Below are 16,619 nucleotides of genomic sequence, written 5' to 3'. Positions count from 1 at the left end.
TTAAACGTTTGGCAGATTGCCTCTTGGTTAAAAATATGAATCTGAAAGAAATACAAGGAATCGGCAGCACATGGTATTTTTTTTTCTTTCCTATGGTTAAGAAATAACAGATTTCTTTAGGATAGAGGGAAGAAGCCCCATAACATGCAATGATTTGGAAATGCAGCCTAAGAGCCAGGAGATTGCAACTTTGCGGGCTTTCTGAAGTTAATGGAGGAAGAAGAGGAAAAAGAAAAAAAAAAAGAAAAACAAAAGTCAGTGTCAGAAATCTGAGTAGGTCCCAATGGAGGCCAGTTAAAGTCTGATATTTCCTTTCCCTGCTTGTACTTCCAATTTGCAAAAACCAAGTATATGGAAATCAGCCGCAAACTAACAAATACATGTTTGTTTGTTTGTTTATTCCATATAAATTTTTCAGAAGGATTTTGCAATCTTAACTGTGCTGTATTCTCTCTGATTGGGATGGTTCTAATGCATAGCTTATGTTTCACTGGGGAAAGAGCCACAGTATGTAATCATATATGCTTATTAGCATATCAAGGGTAACTCAAACTATTATTAGTCTTCTTCCCATGCCTCCCAAATTGCCGCTACTGTTCCCCATGACACTTTTCCAAGCTCCCATACTGCCCTTGCACTGTACAAGAAGTATACAAATCCAGGCATGATAGACCTGAATTACCCTGACAGTCTCCTAAAGCTCTTTTGCTAAATCATAGCCCGTTTACTCAACTAGGAAAGATGTACCAGTCTCCATCTATTAAGTCTCAATTTTCCTCTTACTGGAAGATGTAGCAGACTTCCTTTTAATACTGTTGCTCATCACAGTAACTAGCCAAATATCATTATTACTAAAATGTTAGCATTCTGTGAAAAGAAAGGGTTGGTTGTTGCCTCTCAGTGGTGAGATACACACGGGAACTCTCGAAAGTCGGATAGGAGCTCTCTCTCTCTCTCTCTCTCTCTCTCTCTCTCTCTCTCTCTCTCTCTCTCTCTGTCTCTCTGTCTCTGTGTCTCTGTCTCTGTCTCTGTCTCTGTCTCTGTCTCTGTCTCTGTCTCTGTCTCTCTCTCTCTCTCTCTCTCTCTCTCTCTCTCTCTCTCTCTCTCTCTCTCTCTCTCTCTCTCTCTCTCTCTCTCTCTCTCTCTCTCTCTGGTGAATAGAATATCCAAGAGGAAAGAATTAAACCTAAATAGGAAAATAACTCTCTCAATATTACATGTGTTCTTAAATCAAATGCTCCATTACTACTCTAGACAATCCTCATGCCTTGCTTTGGGGAGGCTGATGGTGACGTATTTTAACAGCTTCACAATGTGCATTTGTCTTCTTTTTAATATTGTAGGTTTCCATTTAATTACGCAGCTGAAAGGCATGAGTGTGGTTCTGGTGCTACTTCCGACCCTGCTGCTTTTTATGCTCACGGGAGCTCAGAGAGCTTGCCCAAAAAACTGCAGGTGTGATGGGAAAATTGTGTACTGTGAGTCTCACGCTTTTGCAGATATCCCAGAGAACATTTCCGGAGGGTCCCAAGGCTTATCATTAAGGTTCAATAGCATTCAGAAGCTCAAAGCCAATCAGTTTGCTGGCCTTAACCAGCTTATATGGCTTTATCTTGACCATAATTATATTAGCTCCGTGGATGAAGATGCCTTTCAAGGGATCCGTAGACTGAAAGAATTAATTCTCAGCTCCAACAAAATTACCTATCTGCACAATAAAACATTTCACCCAGTTCCCAATCTCCGTAATCTGGACCTCTCTTACAATAAACTTCAGACTTTGCAATCGGAACAATTTAAAGGCCTGCGGAAGCTCATCATTTTACATTTGAGATCTAACTCCCTAAAGACTGTGCCCATAAGAGTTTTTCAGGACTGCCGAAATCTTGACTTTCTGGATTTGGGTTACAATCGTCTTAGAAGCTTGTCACGCAATGCTTTTGCTGGCCTTTTGAAATTGAAAGAGCTTCACTTGGAACACAACCAGTTTTCCAAGATCAACTTTGCTCATTTTCCACGTCTCTTCAACCTCCGTTCCATCTACTTACAGTGGAACCGGATTCGCTCCATCAGCCAAGGCCTGACCTGGACTTGGAGTTCCTTACACAACTTGGATTTATCAGGGAATGACATCCAAGGCATTGAACCAGGCACATTTAAATGCCTACCCAACTTGCAAAAACTGAATTTGGATTCCAACAAGCTGACCAACATCTCCCAGGAAACTGTCAATGCATGGATCTCACTAATATCCATTACTTTGTCTGGAAATATGTGGGAATGCAGTCGGAGCATTTGTCCACTGTTTTATTGGCTCAAGAACTTCAAAGGAAATAAGGAAAGCACCATGATCTGTGCTGGACCTAAGCACATCCAAGGGGAAAAGGTGAGCGATGCAGTGGAAACATACAACATCTGTTCTGAAGTCCAGGTGGTTAACACGGAAAGATCACATCTGGTCCCTCAAACTCCCCAGAAGCCTCTGTTTCTCCCCAAACCCACCCTCTTCAAGCCTGATACCACCCAATCCACCCTTGATACAGCAAGCCCTTCCCCGGGGTTTCAGATTCCTGGCGCAGAGCAAGAATATGAGCATGTTTCCTTTCACAAAATTATTGCAGGGAGTGTGGCTCTGTTTCTCTCGGTGGCCATGATCCTCTTGGTAATCTATGTGTCTTGGAAACGCTATCCCGCCAGCATGAAACAACTTCAACAACATTCTCTTATGAAGAGGCGGCGGAAAAAGGCCAGAGAGTCTGAGAGACAAATGAATTCCCCTTTACAGGAGTATTATGTGGACTACAAGCCTACAAACTCTGAGACCATGGATATATCGGTTAATGGATCTGGGCCCTGCACATATACCATCTCTGGCTCCAGGGAATGTGAGGTATGAACCATGATCCTCTAAAAGCGTATCTACTGCGGGGAAGGAGAGGTAAATGTTTGAAGCCCTAGAGGTGTCTCTAATCACTAGAAAGATTAATGACCCTTTGCTTTTGGGTTTTGCTCAGTGTGAAAGGTTACTTAATTAAATTACAACCACCAGGAAATTGACTGCTTTTGTTTTAATGGTTGAATATTGAAGGAAGTTCGTTCAAGGATGAGATTAAGTTGGAATAAAGCACGATGTTAAAACACTTGCTTTTTTTTTTTTTTAAGAGTTTGTATACAGGGGTTGGACGTTAAATCACATATACACATAAACAAAACTCCTTTTCCATTCTGAAGCTTATGCCTGGTTCTTGGTGTTTGACTTTTGTCAATGGAGAAAAAAAAAAGAAAGAAAGAAAGAAATGAGGAGCCAGTATAATTTGAAGAAAATAAATGAGTTTACCAAAATTTCAGAAGGTAACAAAGATTTAAACCAAAGAGCAATCTACCCAAGGGTTGATTTTTTTTTGTTTTATTTGTTTTTTAATTTTGAGTGAGAGCATGCAGTAAGGATTCCACAGTCCTGTCACTTGGTATTTAGCTATATCAGCAGAGAGAATATGTGAGACTTCCTGGGGAATTGTGTCAATTTATTTTTATTTATTTTTAATTTTTTTAAAAAAATGTAGGGTTCTTTAATCTTCCTTTCTTCATTGTATATTTTTTCCAATTAATGAGAGCATTCCTCAAGAGCATTCTAAGTGATGTGTATTTGTGTATAGTTAGAATTAAACTTAAATTCTCTGCTTTAGATACATCCCTGGCAACTTGTATGAGGCCAGGATCCTGTGGATGGATTAGCAGTAATGTAATGACAGGAGTAACAGGACTATTTGTCATTTTACTGGCATCCACAAAAGAAATGACATGTATTCTTATTAACATTTTCTACAATGAAGCAATTCAATATTTATAAATAAAAAGAGTAAGGTTTATTCTGGGTATTCTCCCTTTCTGTAATAGCCTCCGATGGAGGTATGTGTTTCATGTTGTACACTTTTTGTTTATATGAGAATATGTTTGGGCTCAGTTTCTGGTCGTTTACTTTAAAAGCATAAGAACATGTTAATAAGTAGAAAAATAGTCACAAATGTCAAACTTGTCAATGGGTAATACCAGATGTGATTTATTCTTTCCTTAGTGAAATTGATCAGAATGTGAAAAGACTGTGACTACGAAGGCCTTGTTGCTAGAATTAAGTATCCAAGACAGACTGTATTCTGGCAATATGTGCTTTCAGTATCTGAATTTAGACAAATTCCTTTTTTAAAAAAAGTTTTAATGAGCATTTAAACACCTTGCCCTTTCTAATGCTACTTATAACAGTTGGAAAATATTATTTGCTCTTTGATAATTTGTACTCCAACTTTTCCATAATCCAAAATGCAGATGCTAATGAAATTTTTTTCAGACAAAGCACTGAATTTAAAATAATCTCCAACTAAGTACAACTGGACTATTGAACTGTCCTTTATAAAGTTCCTTTTCCTCTATTTTTGTGTATTTATGAAAATAAGAGGCATACTCTCAGAAAATAAATCCCAGAAAGAAACTTGTATAAGCAACTGCCCTTAAAAATTAAACAGAATAAAAGTTTATCATAAAAGTGTGACAAAGCTTGATGTTTTTCTTACAGGCCCTCTTCTATGATATATGTGAATGTAAGTTATGTAAATTTATCCTATTGTATTCTGGGTTCTCTATATATTTTGTTATCCTTTAAAAGCCTTGCAGCATGAAAACAGAAGTAGCATCTAGGCTCATCTGTTTGGTTTCTCTTGCATTCTGGAATGGAATGGGATTTTACTTATAAGAATCAAAACAAAAAGGAAAGAAAAAGAAAAAGATTATCAAAGAGTTTGGAATTGAGATCATGTGTTTTAGAACTTTCCTGGAGATATTATACAGCTCATACTCTTATATTTTTTCCCCCAAAACTTTAGGCATCACCATAGTAGACTTAAAATGAAGTTGTTTTATCCTCTAAAAATGTGTTTAAAAAGACAGTCTAATCTCATGTGTTAAATATATATGTTGTTATGAAATTGTACTTGTCTTGTTCAGAATAAATATGTTGGTAAGGGATTAAACAATGAAAAAATTATTGAATATCTTCATGTCCCCCTTCTTCCCCCCCCAAAAAAAAATGGTTGGCTGGACTCTTAATATTGCCTCCATTTAGAAACATAAGGAGATGCAATAAAGCTACATCGAAAGGAACATTAACTTTTCTTGGAACATATACACATAAAAATAGTTTATATACCCTGGGCAGTGGTGGCTCACGCTTTAATGCTAGCTACTCAGAAGGCTGAGATCTGAGGATCGTGGTTCAAAGCCAGCCTGGGCAGGAAATGAGACTCTTATCTCCAATAAACCACTCAGAAAACTGGCAGTAGTGCTGTGGCTCAAGTGGTAGAGCACTAACCTTGAGCTGAGTTCAAGCCCCATGACCGACAAAACAAAACAACAACAAAAACAAAGCAAAACCGTTTATATAGCTACTACCAACATTATAAAAGGTTATAGATAGATACAAAAAATTGAGGAAAGAAAGTTGAAGAAATTATTAGGGAAATCCAAATTTCTTTTTAATTCTTTGTCACCCAGAATTCAACTCTCCTGTTGATAAATATTTCTTTGGAGAAAATTCTCTACCATATACAGTAAAGAGTTGGAATGCTTTTCCCAGGTTTTCTGGAATTTTTGAAAGATTACATTTGTGTTCAATTTGAGACTGTTTGTATTTTCCATAACTCTTGAATGTCAATAATTTAAAACTAGAGGATCATTGATATATTTATTGTACCAAGTTTGTGAGGTATTGTTATTTTATTTAAAATGACAAATTCTATGTAATAAAGCCATAAATATTTTACTAGAAAAATATAGTTACAAATGTTAATTTCTCAGAGTGCCTTACAGAAAAAAATAATTAAATTGAATTTTCCACTTTTCAACTAAGTATATATTTAGTAGCTAAGAATAGTTAAACTGCTCAGTTAGACTGTTTTTTTTTTCAGAGTAAATCAAAAAATTAATATTCCTCATTTGGGTGACATCTGTGAGTTACTGTGCACATATAACACACAGATTTTGAAATTCAATCATTTTAGCACTGAACTTTGCATGTTTTAATTTTGAAAAGTCCATGTATCCCTGGCATAGTAATAAATTGGTGGAGCATATTATAATGACATAGAGAGTAAAGATTTCTCATATCTATAAAAGAGGAGTAGATAGTTATGAATGATTAATATGATTAATGGAACAGTAGGACATATGCATACATCTCAATCATTATACTTAGAGTGGATCAGTGGGCTTGATTGAACTGAATCATTTAATTTGTCTTTAATAAGTACCCAGAAAAGAGAATTTAAACCTTACAAGATACATCTTTGCCTAAAACTTACTAAGATAGTATTATAAAATGGCATTTATTTTAGAAAACAATTTGGGAAAACTTACAGCATTAATTATTCTTACATACTTTAAAGAACAAAGTTTCCAATCCTTTTTTTTGTAGGATTTGTTTGTTCAACTGAAAATAAAAAGGCCAGTTATTGTTTACCTTTTATTTAAAAATGTGCAATTGATGAAACATTAAAACAGAGTCTCTATATCAAATATTTAAAATGTTCATGAACTGATATCTAATGCTTAAAGATCCCATAATTCTAACAGTGAAGTGATAAGAAAATGGCAGTGTCAATGATGATGTAGACAAATATTTTAAATATATATTGTAAATAAATATTTTGAAATGCAAGAACATATTTGTTGTCTGTTTGAGCTCCTAGTATTTCACTGCTGTAAAGTGGGTGGTATGGACCATTTCTTTCAATTCATATTTATAAAGCAAAAGTATCAATCTAGGGTCAAATTGCTGACAGAGGTCTGTTTTTGAACCAATAGGAGTTGATATTTGCTTTTTGCTGAATGGATTTCTAAGGAACAACAACAACAACAAAAATAGAATGTATAATGGTAGAGGATACTAAGGGAAGAGCATCATTGACTATTATAAACATTTTACCAGTATAAATTTATAAGAAATATATTTTGTTTTTCTGATTACTGTGTCACAATAAAATTTGTACTTACAATTCTACCTTGCCTATTACAAAAACTTCTATGTATGTGAATAGAAAGAAAAAAATAAAAATACCTTTTTATTTTCTTGTACTGGTATTGAGGCCTGGGGTTTGAACTCAGGTCTTGGGTGTTGTCTTTTAGCTTTTTCATTGAATTGCTGGCACTCTACCACTTGAGTCATGGTGCCACTTCCAGCTTTTTTATGGTTAATTAGAAAGAGGCTTAAAGATTTGTTTGTCTCCTGCTGGCTCTGAACCAGTATCTTCAGATCTCACCCTCCTGATTATCTAGAATGCCAGGTGTGAGTCATCAATAACCGATAGAAAAATAAATTTTCATTACTGTAACTTATGACAATTTTAAATATTTACAATATTATTGAAAAAAACCTATGCTGGAATTTCAATGATTTGTTAGGAATATTATTCACGTATATTGCATATATATATTATCTTAAATCATCTCACACTTACATCTTCTAGCATTTTTCTAAGATGAGAATTTATGGTAGGCACATATCTTTATATATACAAGACAGGGCCATTTTGGGGTCACTTTGTGCTAATCATTCCATTCAGCTAGCATCGTATTTACCAACTTAAAACTGAATCCATATTAAAAATTATATCATAATTCTATTGCCGTTTTCACAAGTAAAAAATAAAAAGTTTCATAAGATATGGAATAAGAGTAGAACTATTTTTACTCCTTAGGCAATTTGAAAAGAAAGAACTTGACTTATTAAAATGTGTAGTTGTTTCTCCCTGTTTTAGGGGAAAACCTAACACACTATCAACATGCATGAGCATGTAATCGGGCAGGCACACACAAATTTTAAACTCTGCCAAGTACCTATTTCAAAAGCACTTAAGAATGCACTTTTTTTTAAAGTCAAGTGTCTGAATTTGATCAGAATAATTTTTTTCTTTTTTTATGAATAGGTTCTCATTAGAATTTGCAAATGGTAGAGGTGAAGAATGACAGCTGACAGAAAGTCCTGACATGAGTAATTTAGGAAAGCCTTTTAAACTAAAAATAGTTCAATTCTTTTATCTTGAACTAGCTGGAATTAGAATCTCATAGACAAAGGTTGAATCCTTGTCTGCATGCTAAGACCCTAAGCTGAGGAATCTGACTAAGGTCATAAAATACATAGCATTTGAAAAAACGTGGTAATTTCCACATGGTTCCAGAATTTTTCATTTTTGTGCATCTCTACATTCCATAAAATCTAATCATCCCTAGATCTTCCTAAGAATTGCATTTATAGATAGTTTTATGCTTTAGAAGTTTCTCAGCAGTGGTATCACTGATGTGGTGACTACTCAGAATTTTCATGTCTCTGAGAGTTTCACAATTCACAAAATTAAAAAGCGAAACAAGGGTAACTTGTATGTCACTAGATACTGGCATGATGAAAAATTAGTATGTCTTTTGAGCAGTGAAAACCATGAAGTGATTTTGAATTTTTTTAAATTAAGACTGCTTCTTATAGTACCAGAAGAATCATCATTCACTGAATCAGTTTAATAAAATCTCAGTATTCTTGAGTAAAGGGAAATTATGGAACCATTTTTTTCATGTATTCTGTCAGCCATTAAAATTTTAACTATAAGTTGGGGAAAGCTGAGAAAAAGCACAGTACTTCTTGTAGTAACAAAATCACCAGGTTCTAAATGATACCAGCTTGAAACTGCTAGATACTTTTGTACAATACTATGTCTTTGAACTCCTATTGGAGAGTTTTAAAATCAGGCCTTTCTTGTCAAGAGAAAAGAAGTTCTAAGAAAATATATCTATGGGAAATCCATCCTAGGAAATACAAATGATATATGTCATCGCATAGATTGTAATATTTAAAAATATGAGCACTGGAAATGTAATTAAAACAAAACTAATAAACATTTCAGAAAAGATGGATTAAACAGTGAGAATGCATTAAAAAAATCAGAATATCCTTTTGTAAAATACAAAAAGAATCATGATGGAAAGGAAAATAGAAGTTGAAGTCTGGATATGAAATCATCAATCAGTCAGTGAATAAAGTAATTTTTGGTAATATGATTATTCATATATAGACTTGAAATATTCTATCATTTAATCGTAAATAAATGTTATTGTGAACAAAACCTGCAAAGTCATTTTGAATTATTATGTAATTAAAGTCATGTGTGATAAAACATCCATATATGGCATACAACAATTTCTAAATATTGACAATTATACAATTATATTATAGACAGGTAGTAGTTAATAAATACTTCACTTTTAAGTGTTTTGTATTAATTTTCCCAGTATATGTGATTTATATTCAAAGCAAACATTCTAAGAAGATTTAAAAAATGAAATTATAGAAATAGCATTGTTGCTTTTCTGAACTTTGGTTTGTTTATAACAGTCTCTTTCTATTTTATGTCAATTTCTCATCTTTCACTGAAATGTACAGTCTTCAGAGAGAGAGAGGTAAACAGGTAATCCTTAATCTCTCAGTAAATGTCATCTTATTTATTTATTTATTTATGACAGTCGTGAGGCTTGAATTCTGGGCCTGGGTCCTTTCCCTGCACTCTTCAGCTCAAGGTGAGTGCTCTGCCGCTTCAGCCACAGCACCACTTCCAGTTTTCTAGTGATTTATTGGAGATAAGAGTCTCAAGGAGCTGGGCGCCAGGGTGATTCACGCCTGCAATCCTAGCTACTTGGGAGGCTGAGATCTGAGGATAGCGGTTCAAAGCCAGCCTGGGCAGGAAAGACCAAGAGACTCTATCTCCAATAAACCACTAGAAAACTAGAATGGTGCTGTGGCTCAAGCGGTAGAGCGCTTGCCTTGAGCTGAAGAGCTGAGGGACAGCACCCAAGCCCAGAGTTCAAACCCCATGACCCACAAAAAGAAAAAAAAAAAAAGTCTCATGGCGTTTCCTGCCCGGTCTGGCTTTGAACCATGATCCTCAGATCTCAGCGTGCTGAGTAGTTAGGATTACAGGCGTGAGCCACCAGTGCCCTGTTTTTTGTTGTTGTTGTTTGTTTGTCTGTTTTTTGCTTTTTTTAAGATCAAAGTCTTGTGTTAGAATAAGCTAATTTATAGTAAATATTTAAGCATACATTAAAAGTCAAGTAGACAATAACTATGACTTCATAATATTGGACACACTTTATCGTTTTCAGTTTTTCATATGTCAAGCTACATTATTTAAGAAAACTATTTTTTTAGGCTCTAAGTAAGCTAAAACATGTATCTTAGAACATATGAATTGCTTTTGTTGAAGAAGGGGTGGATTTTCAGAGCACAAAAGTGAAATCCATGACTAAGAATATTTTATTTGGAAAGGCAATGCTACTTAGTTCATATTTATTGTACTTTTGCTGTTGTTGTTGTTAAAGAAGTCCCAAGTTTTATTTAGCTGCTTCATTTTAAAATCAAATGTCATTGGATAAAGAAGTGAAAAATCAACTCCACTAAATAACAAACAAATGATTTTGGGTATCTGTTTTATATTTGATCCTTGAATCCTGCATTTGCTTCTAGAGAGATACATTTTGAAGAGTTAAGAATTATTAGAAGTTTATTTTCTAATTTAATAAGTGTACTAAATGAATTTATGTTCCAGTGAACTCCTATGAAGGTTGCTTTGTTTATTGCATCATAAGTTAGATTTTTGATGCATTCATCTATCAAATGTTTTGATAGTGAAATTTACATTTTTAAATTAACACCAATCATTGACAAGTAGGTCTAAAACAGCATGGAAAATGGAGAAATATAGTTATGTCTGAGTCATTTTAGTACGGTGACGGTAGATGAAAACTTGATATACTCTTCTATGTTTATAGATCTTCAAAAGTAATAGCAGAGGGGGCAGCTTTGAAGTACCTTAGGTTGATGGCCAAACCACAACATGGACCCATATTGTATAGGTCCAGTGGTTAGATCAAAGGGTGAAAAAGAGGTCTTAGACTTGAAACTGACTTATTTCACTTCTCTACGATTGGACAAGTAAATATATATCTGACCTTTCTGTGATATAATTTTTCTATCTATTGAACTGGGATAATAACTTTCCAAGTAACTTGCTGAAATGATTAATGTGTGCTATTGGAAAACCACTCTGAAGTTCTTGATAAGAACTTCAGTGTAAATAAAAATGATTATAAATCGTACTGTCTACTGAAAGATGCAAAATGCACTGCTGCTGTATTATTTTCATTGCTGTTATTAGTTATAATAATGCTTATAATATTTTCAAATGTAGAATCAAATATGTGGTTACATTTTTACTAAAGAAAATAATAAACCTAAATGTTCGGTCCCTGTCCAGAGATGGTAATATGTAATTATTTATACCATTATTTCTAAATTATTCTCTTGGCTGAACAATTTATTCACCTTTCTATGGGTTGCAGAAACAACATATATTCCCAATATTATCAGATACTACATTTCAGTTTGTTTTCTTTAGAGTATAAGCAATTATAATTCCACAAATAATTATATCACATACAGGAGTTTTCAACTATTTATAGATTGTTTATTAGGCAAAATAACTTGATCAATAATTTCAAGAAGACTTGATATTTCTGTGATATATATATATATATATATATGTGCATGTGTGTGTGCAAAAGATAGTTACAAGGGAATTCTATATTATATAATTAGACTTTTCTCTCTCTTTCTTCTTTCTTTCTTTCTTTCTTTCTTTCTTTCTTTCTTTCTTTCTTTCTTTCTTTCTTTCTTTCTTTCTTTCTTTTCTTTCTTTCTTTCTTCTTTACATTTGCCGGTTCTGGGGCTTGTACTCAGGGCCTAGGATCTGTCCCTGTATCTCTCTGTGCTCAAGGTCAGTACTCTACCACATGAGTCAGTGTCCCTTCTGGGTTATTCTGAGTAGTTCATAAGAGATAAGAGTCTCATGGAGTTTCCTGCCTGGGCTGGCTTTGAACTGTGATCCTCAGATCTCAGCCTCTTGAGAAGCTAGGATTACAGGCATAAGCCACCAGCACTGGGTTAACTGAACTTTATATACTATATATTATGTACACTATGTATTATTATATAATATATATATCATATTACATTATCATTATGTAATCAATATATACTAAAATGTTATATAAATATATGATTACATTTTAATAATACATACTATTTCTAGACTATATAGTTTTAAAGTAAAAAATATTTCTAAGTTTTCCATAAAAAATTGTCGATACCATTGTCAATTGAGTGAGTATCACTAGTAAATGTGCTTTAAAATAGCCTTATTCATGGAAAACAGAGAAAAAGAAGAATCTTACCTTTGTTAGTGAAGACAAACAGTTTGCTGTGTGATTAGAAAAGTAGAATTCATTATGGGGAGTTCCACTTCATGCTGCTGTTGTTTTCTATTTGGCATTCTGGGTTGGATGAAGGACCTGTTGGACCCAGTTTATGGATTTGATCTAAAATTCTATCCATGTGCCTTCATACTGGATGATCACAGTGATACAGGATGCTCAGAAATTAGTCTCACTTCAGTATTATGGTCTAGCAATGTCCCAAAGTCAGATTACTATCTATTTCTCATTGCACAGTGCTCTTAGTGAATAGGTGTAGATCCCTAAGGGCAAGTCTTGAAGGAATTAGTACCAGTATAAATTTTATAGGGCCACAGGGTACTTATCCAGAGAGCTTGGCATCCCTTTTGTGTGTGTGTGTGTGTGTGTGTGTGTGTGTGTGTGTGTGTGTGTGTGTGAATGGGTGTTTTCTGGGTCTCTCAAATGGCTCAAGGATGAAAAATTATTTTAGTATCTTGATAATTTGAGTTAGATTTCAATTAGGCTAACAACAACCTCCTCTGCCTGTGGATATCAATTACATATTTTGTAAGCTATCTATAAACTTTTATGCTTGAGACACTGTGGTACAGTAGTTAACAAATTGTCATTTGTATCTCTGGCTCTTATGGTTCTAATTTGAAATCCATTATTACAGCAACTAGAACCAGCATATATGCGTTGATGAAGTGCAGAAACCTGACCTATGCCACACCTGGATACCAATTTTCCTACTATATTTAGGATCAAATTTAGATAATAAATGTTCATACCATAGTTTGAATTACAGAGAAAACCAACCACAGAATCATTAAAAGTGACTTTACTCTTTTCAACCATTTTGTCCCCAGAGGGCAAGGTCATTCATAGTAAAGTCAGAATTAATTTCCTTTTTGTTTTCTTATTATTTATTCCATACTGAGTTTTGGGCTCAAGGGTTCATGCTTGCTAAGCACGCATTCTATCATTTGAGCTATTTGCAAGTTTCCTTTTTACATTGGTTATTAGCCAGATAGGTTCTTGCCATATGCACTGGCAAGTCTGGAGTAGATCCCTCCCATTTGTACATGGCAATATATTCAAACATTTATATAGACAGAATCTAGGGAACATTTATTTCTGTAACCATGGCTCATTGACCTGTGACACCAAATTAGGTTTTGGGTTTTTTTGGTTTTTTTTTTTTGGCAAATTTGCTTGACATGGGCCAAAATGTCTGTCTCCTTTTAAAAAATTAATAAATGGATGAATGAATATTATTCTAGAAAAGTTGCTTAGCTCACAATCTTAAAAATTGAAAAAATAAGGGAATGTAAAATGTTCATTTAGAAAATGCTGAATTATTGAAAGTGTGAAGTTATTTATAAGTTAAGCTAAGCCAACTTAATATGAGAAAGATTTTAGAAATTTTTAAGAAATATAGGTGTTTTTACTTCTATCACATCCAGAGTTATATGAGATTGAGTATGATAAGTAATGGGAAATTAATCTGATATTTGAAGTTGTAAGTATATGTTTCTATATGTTTCATTGAAGTTTCATATTCTTATGACAAATCAGACATTTATTATAACCTTTTTGCATAGATACATTCCTAGAATAGGAAAAACGTCCAAAAATATTCTATTAAAACTCCACTCATAAAATTCTAAAAATTATTAATCTTTCCAAATAAATATAATTTTATTACTAAATGTTCTGACTTTTATTGTACAAGATTTTTATTTAGTATGCAAAATTATTACTTATTATATAATAGTTGACTTTTTAAGCTACAATATTTTACCTTTGGATTTATATATATATATATATTTTTTTTTTTTGGGGGGGGGTCCGGTTGTGGGGCCTGAACTCTGGGCCTGGGCACTATCCCTCAGCTCTTCAGCTCAAGGCTAGCGCTCTACCACTTGAGCCACAGCGCCACTTCCGGCTTTTTTCTTTTTGCTTATGTGGTGCTGAGGAATCGAACCCAGGGCCTCATGCATGCAAGGCAAGCACTCTACCACTGAGCCACCTTCCCAGCTCTGGATTTATATTTTTGTTATTTTGCAAGATGGCATATGAATAATCCTTGTTGTCAATAGTAATAATTTACATTATTGTTTATTTTATGATTTCTATTTTTCATAGAACTTTCTCATCATGAGTTTCAAAAATGTACACCTAGCAAATGTACATTTAGAAAGTTATTTGGTTGTTTTATGTGTTTACATCTGAATCTTTTTTTTTATATTTTATTTTATTTTATTTGAGAACATACTGTACAGAGGGGTTACAATTACATGGGCGGTATAATGCATACATTTCTTACCAGGCATTGCAGCCTCCTCCTTTGTTTACCCTTCACCTCACTTCCCAGCCTCCCCCCTCTCCCCCACCCAATCATACCCCCTTCCCCCCCCCACACCGACATTGTAAAGCTGGTTTTGACATGACATTTTGTACTTCTCATTGTTGCAACAGGTATTTAAAGAATCCCATAGACTCCACTCCCAAATTACTCAAGCTGATTCAAAACTTTGGCAAAGTAGCAGGTTATAAAATTAACCCCCAAAAATCAATGGCTTTTCTGTATGCCAACAATGAGAAAAGTGTGGCTGAAATTAGGAAAGCAACTACATTTGTAATAGCCCCACAAAAAATAAAATACCTAGGAACTAACTAAAGAAGTGAAGGACCTCTATGATGATTCTTAAATCTCTTCTAAATTTTCATTAATATAAAATATAAAATAGAAACTAAGTTATTCCTACTAAAGAATTACAATTATTATTCCAGAACATTTTACCCAAGAATATAGTAAATGTTTCGTATATAGAAGTCATTGTTATGCATTTTATGTTTGCCCACAGAGTAACTATAGTTTGGTTTTCTGAATCATACTTTTAAACATCACTGTAGTTTTTCATTATATTGTGATTTTTATAAATGTTCTTGCTTTGTTCACTAAATTCTATATGTATACACAAAACAATTAATTTTTATTTTAAATAAAAAATTTTATTTTTCTAGTATTTTCCCTTAAAATAGATATGCATACACTATTTTATATCTATGGATCCTAAGTCTAGGAATCTTTTTTTTTTTCCTGGTCCAGGGTCTTTAACTCAGGGCCTTGGAGCTGTCCCTGAGACTATTTGTGCTCAAGGCCAGTGCTCCACCATTTGAACCACAGCTCCACCCTGCCTTTTTCTGAATAGTTTATTGGAGATAAGAGTCACATGGACTTTTCTTCTTGGGTTGGCTTTGAACTGTGATTCTCAGATCTCTTGTCTTTTTTTTCTTTCCTTCACCACCTCTCCCCCCACCCCCAGGCTCTCTATGTCTTTCATTTTTTTGCTTGACAATACTGAGGACTAAGCTCAAGACCTGATATTTGCTAGGCAGACACTCTTGTCACTTGAGTCATGACTTAATTCCATTTTTACCTAGGTAATTATTAAGATAGGATCTTGCTTCATTACCAGTTGACAAGTACTCCAGTGATGAGCATGTGCCACTTCAGTCAGCCATTGTGGGCCTCCTGTAGCTAGGATAACAGGCCCCCTCTTGGTTTAAATGACCGCTCAAGAACATATTTTTGCCTGGGCAGGCCTTAACTATGATCCCCATCTCCATTTCACAAGTAGCTAGAATTATAGGCTTGAGCCACTGCAACTTGACTTGACTTTAGAATTCTTACATAGGTCATAATATGTGTGCATATTTATACACATCAGTAAATAGTACAATTTGATTACCTCAATTAATTTAATAGTTTAATTATATGGAAATAAAAATATTTCCATTTCTTACATGTACTGCAGTTCTACTGGCTAAAACATTAAAATAATATTAAATAATTAGATCTTCTGGGGTGAAATTGGTTTTGTGAAATAACATTTGAACTTTATCTTTCCACTTATTCACTTACTAAATCAACATAAGTAGATTTCTACTTAAAGTAATATCTTGCAATTTCATACTATTTCTGTACCATCGAGAAAATTTGTCTTAGCAAAACTTATTTATCAAAACTATAATGAATACAACACATTTGCAAAATCTAAGTTTAATAGGATGGATACTAAGTTCTACTGTGGAGGGGAAGGGCAAAAACAAATCGTTTAAATAAGGATACAGGTGGACCCCTTGCAACAATGAGATGTACAAGGCTTTATGTCGAAAAACGAACTTTACATCTTTGGTGGGGAGGCGGAGAGGAGAAGTGGGATGGGAGGTCGAGGAGGGGGGGTTGGGAGATGGGAAGGGATGGGAAGGGGAAACAAAGGAGGAGGCTA

General features: G+C 34.3%; 1 protein-coding gene across 3 annotated transcripts in view; it reads left to right on the top strand.

Annotated features, from left to right (window-relative positions):
- Nucleotides 1-16,619, top strand: part of Lrrtm4 (leucine rich repeat transmembrane neuronal 4) — a 741,934-nt gene that overhangs the window by 1,442 nt on the left and 723,873 nt on the right. For all 3 annotated transcript variants that reach the window (XM_069989098.1, XM_069989096.1, XM_069989095.1), the window contains one exon: nucleotides 1,344-2,890. In XM_069989098.1, the coding sequence (XP_069845199.1) occupies nucleotides 1,344-2,890 (1,547 nt within the window). The remainder of the gene's footprint in view (nucleotides 1-1,343; nucleotides 2,891-16,619) is intronic.

This window comes from Dipodomys merriami, unplaced genomic scaffold (assembly GCF_024711535.1).
Source record: "Dipodomys merriami isolate MVZ:Mamm:240054 unplaced genomic scaffold, mDipMer1.0.p SCAF_37, whole genome shotgun sequence".
Classification (NCBI taxonomy): Eukaryota; Metazoa; Chordata; class Mammalia; order Rodentia; family Heteromyidae; genus Dipodomys; species Dipodomys merriami.
The sequence above is the reverse complement of the archived record's forward strand: the minus strand, read 5'-3'. Positions and strand labels throughout refer to the sequence as shown.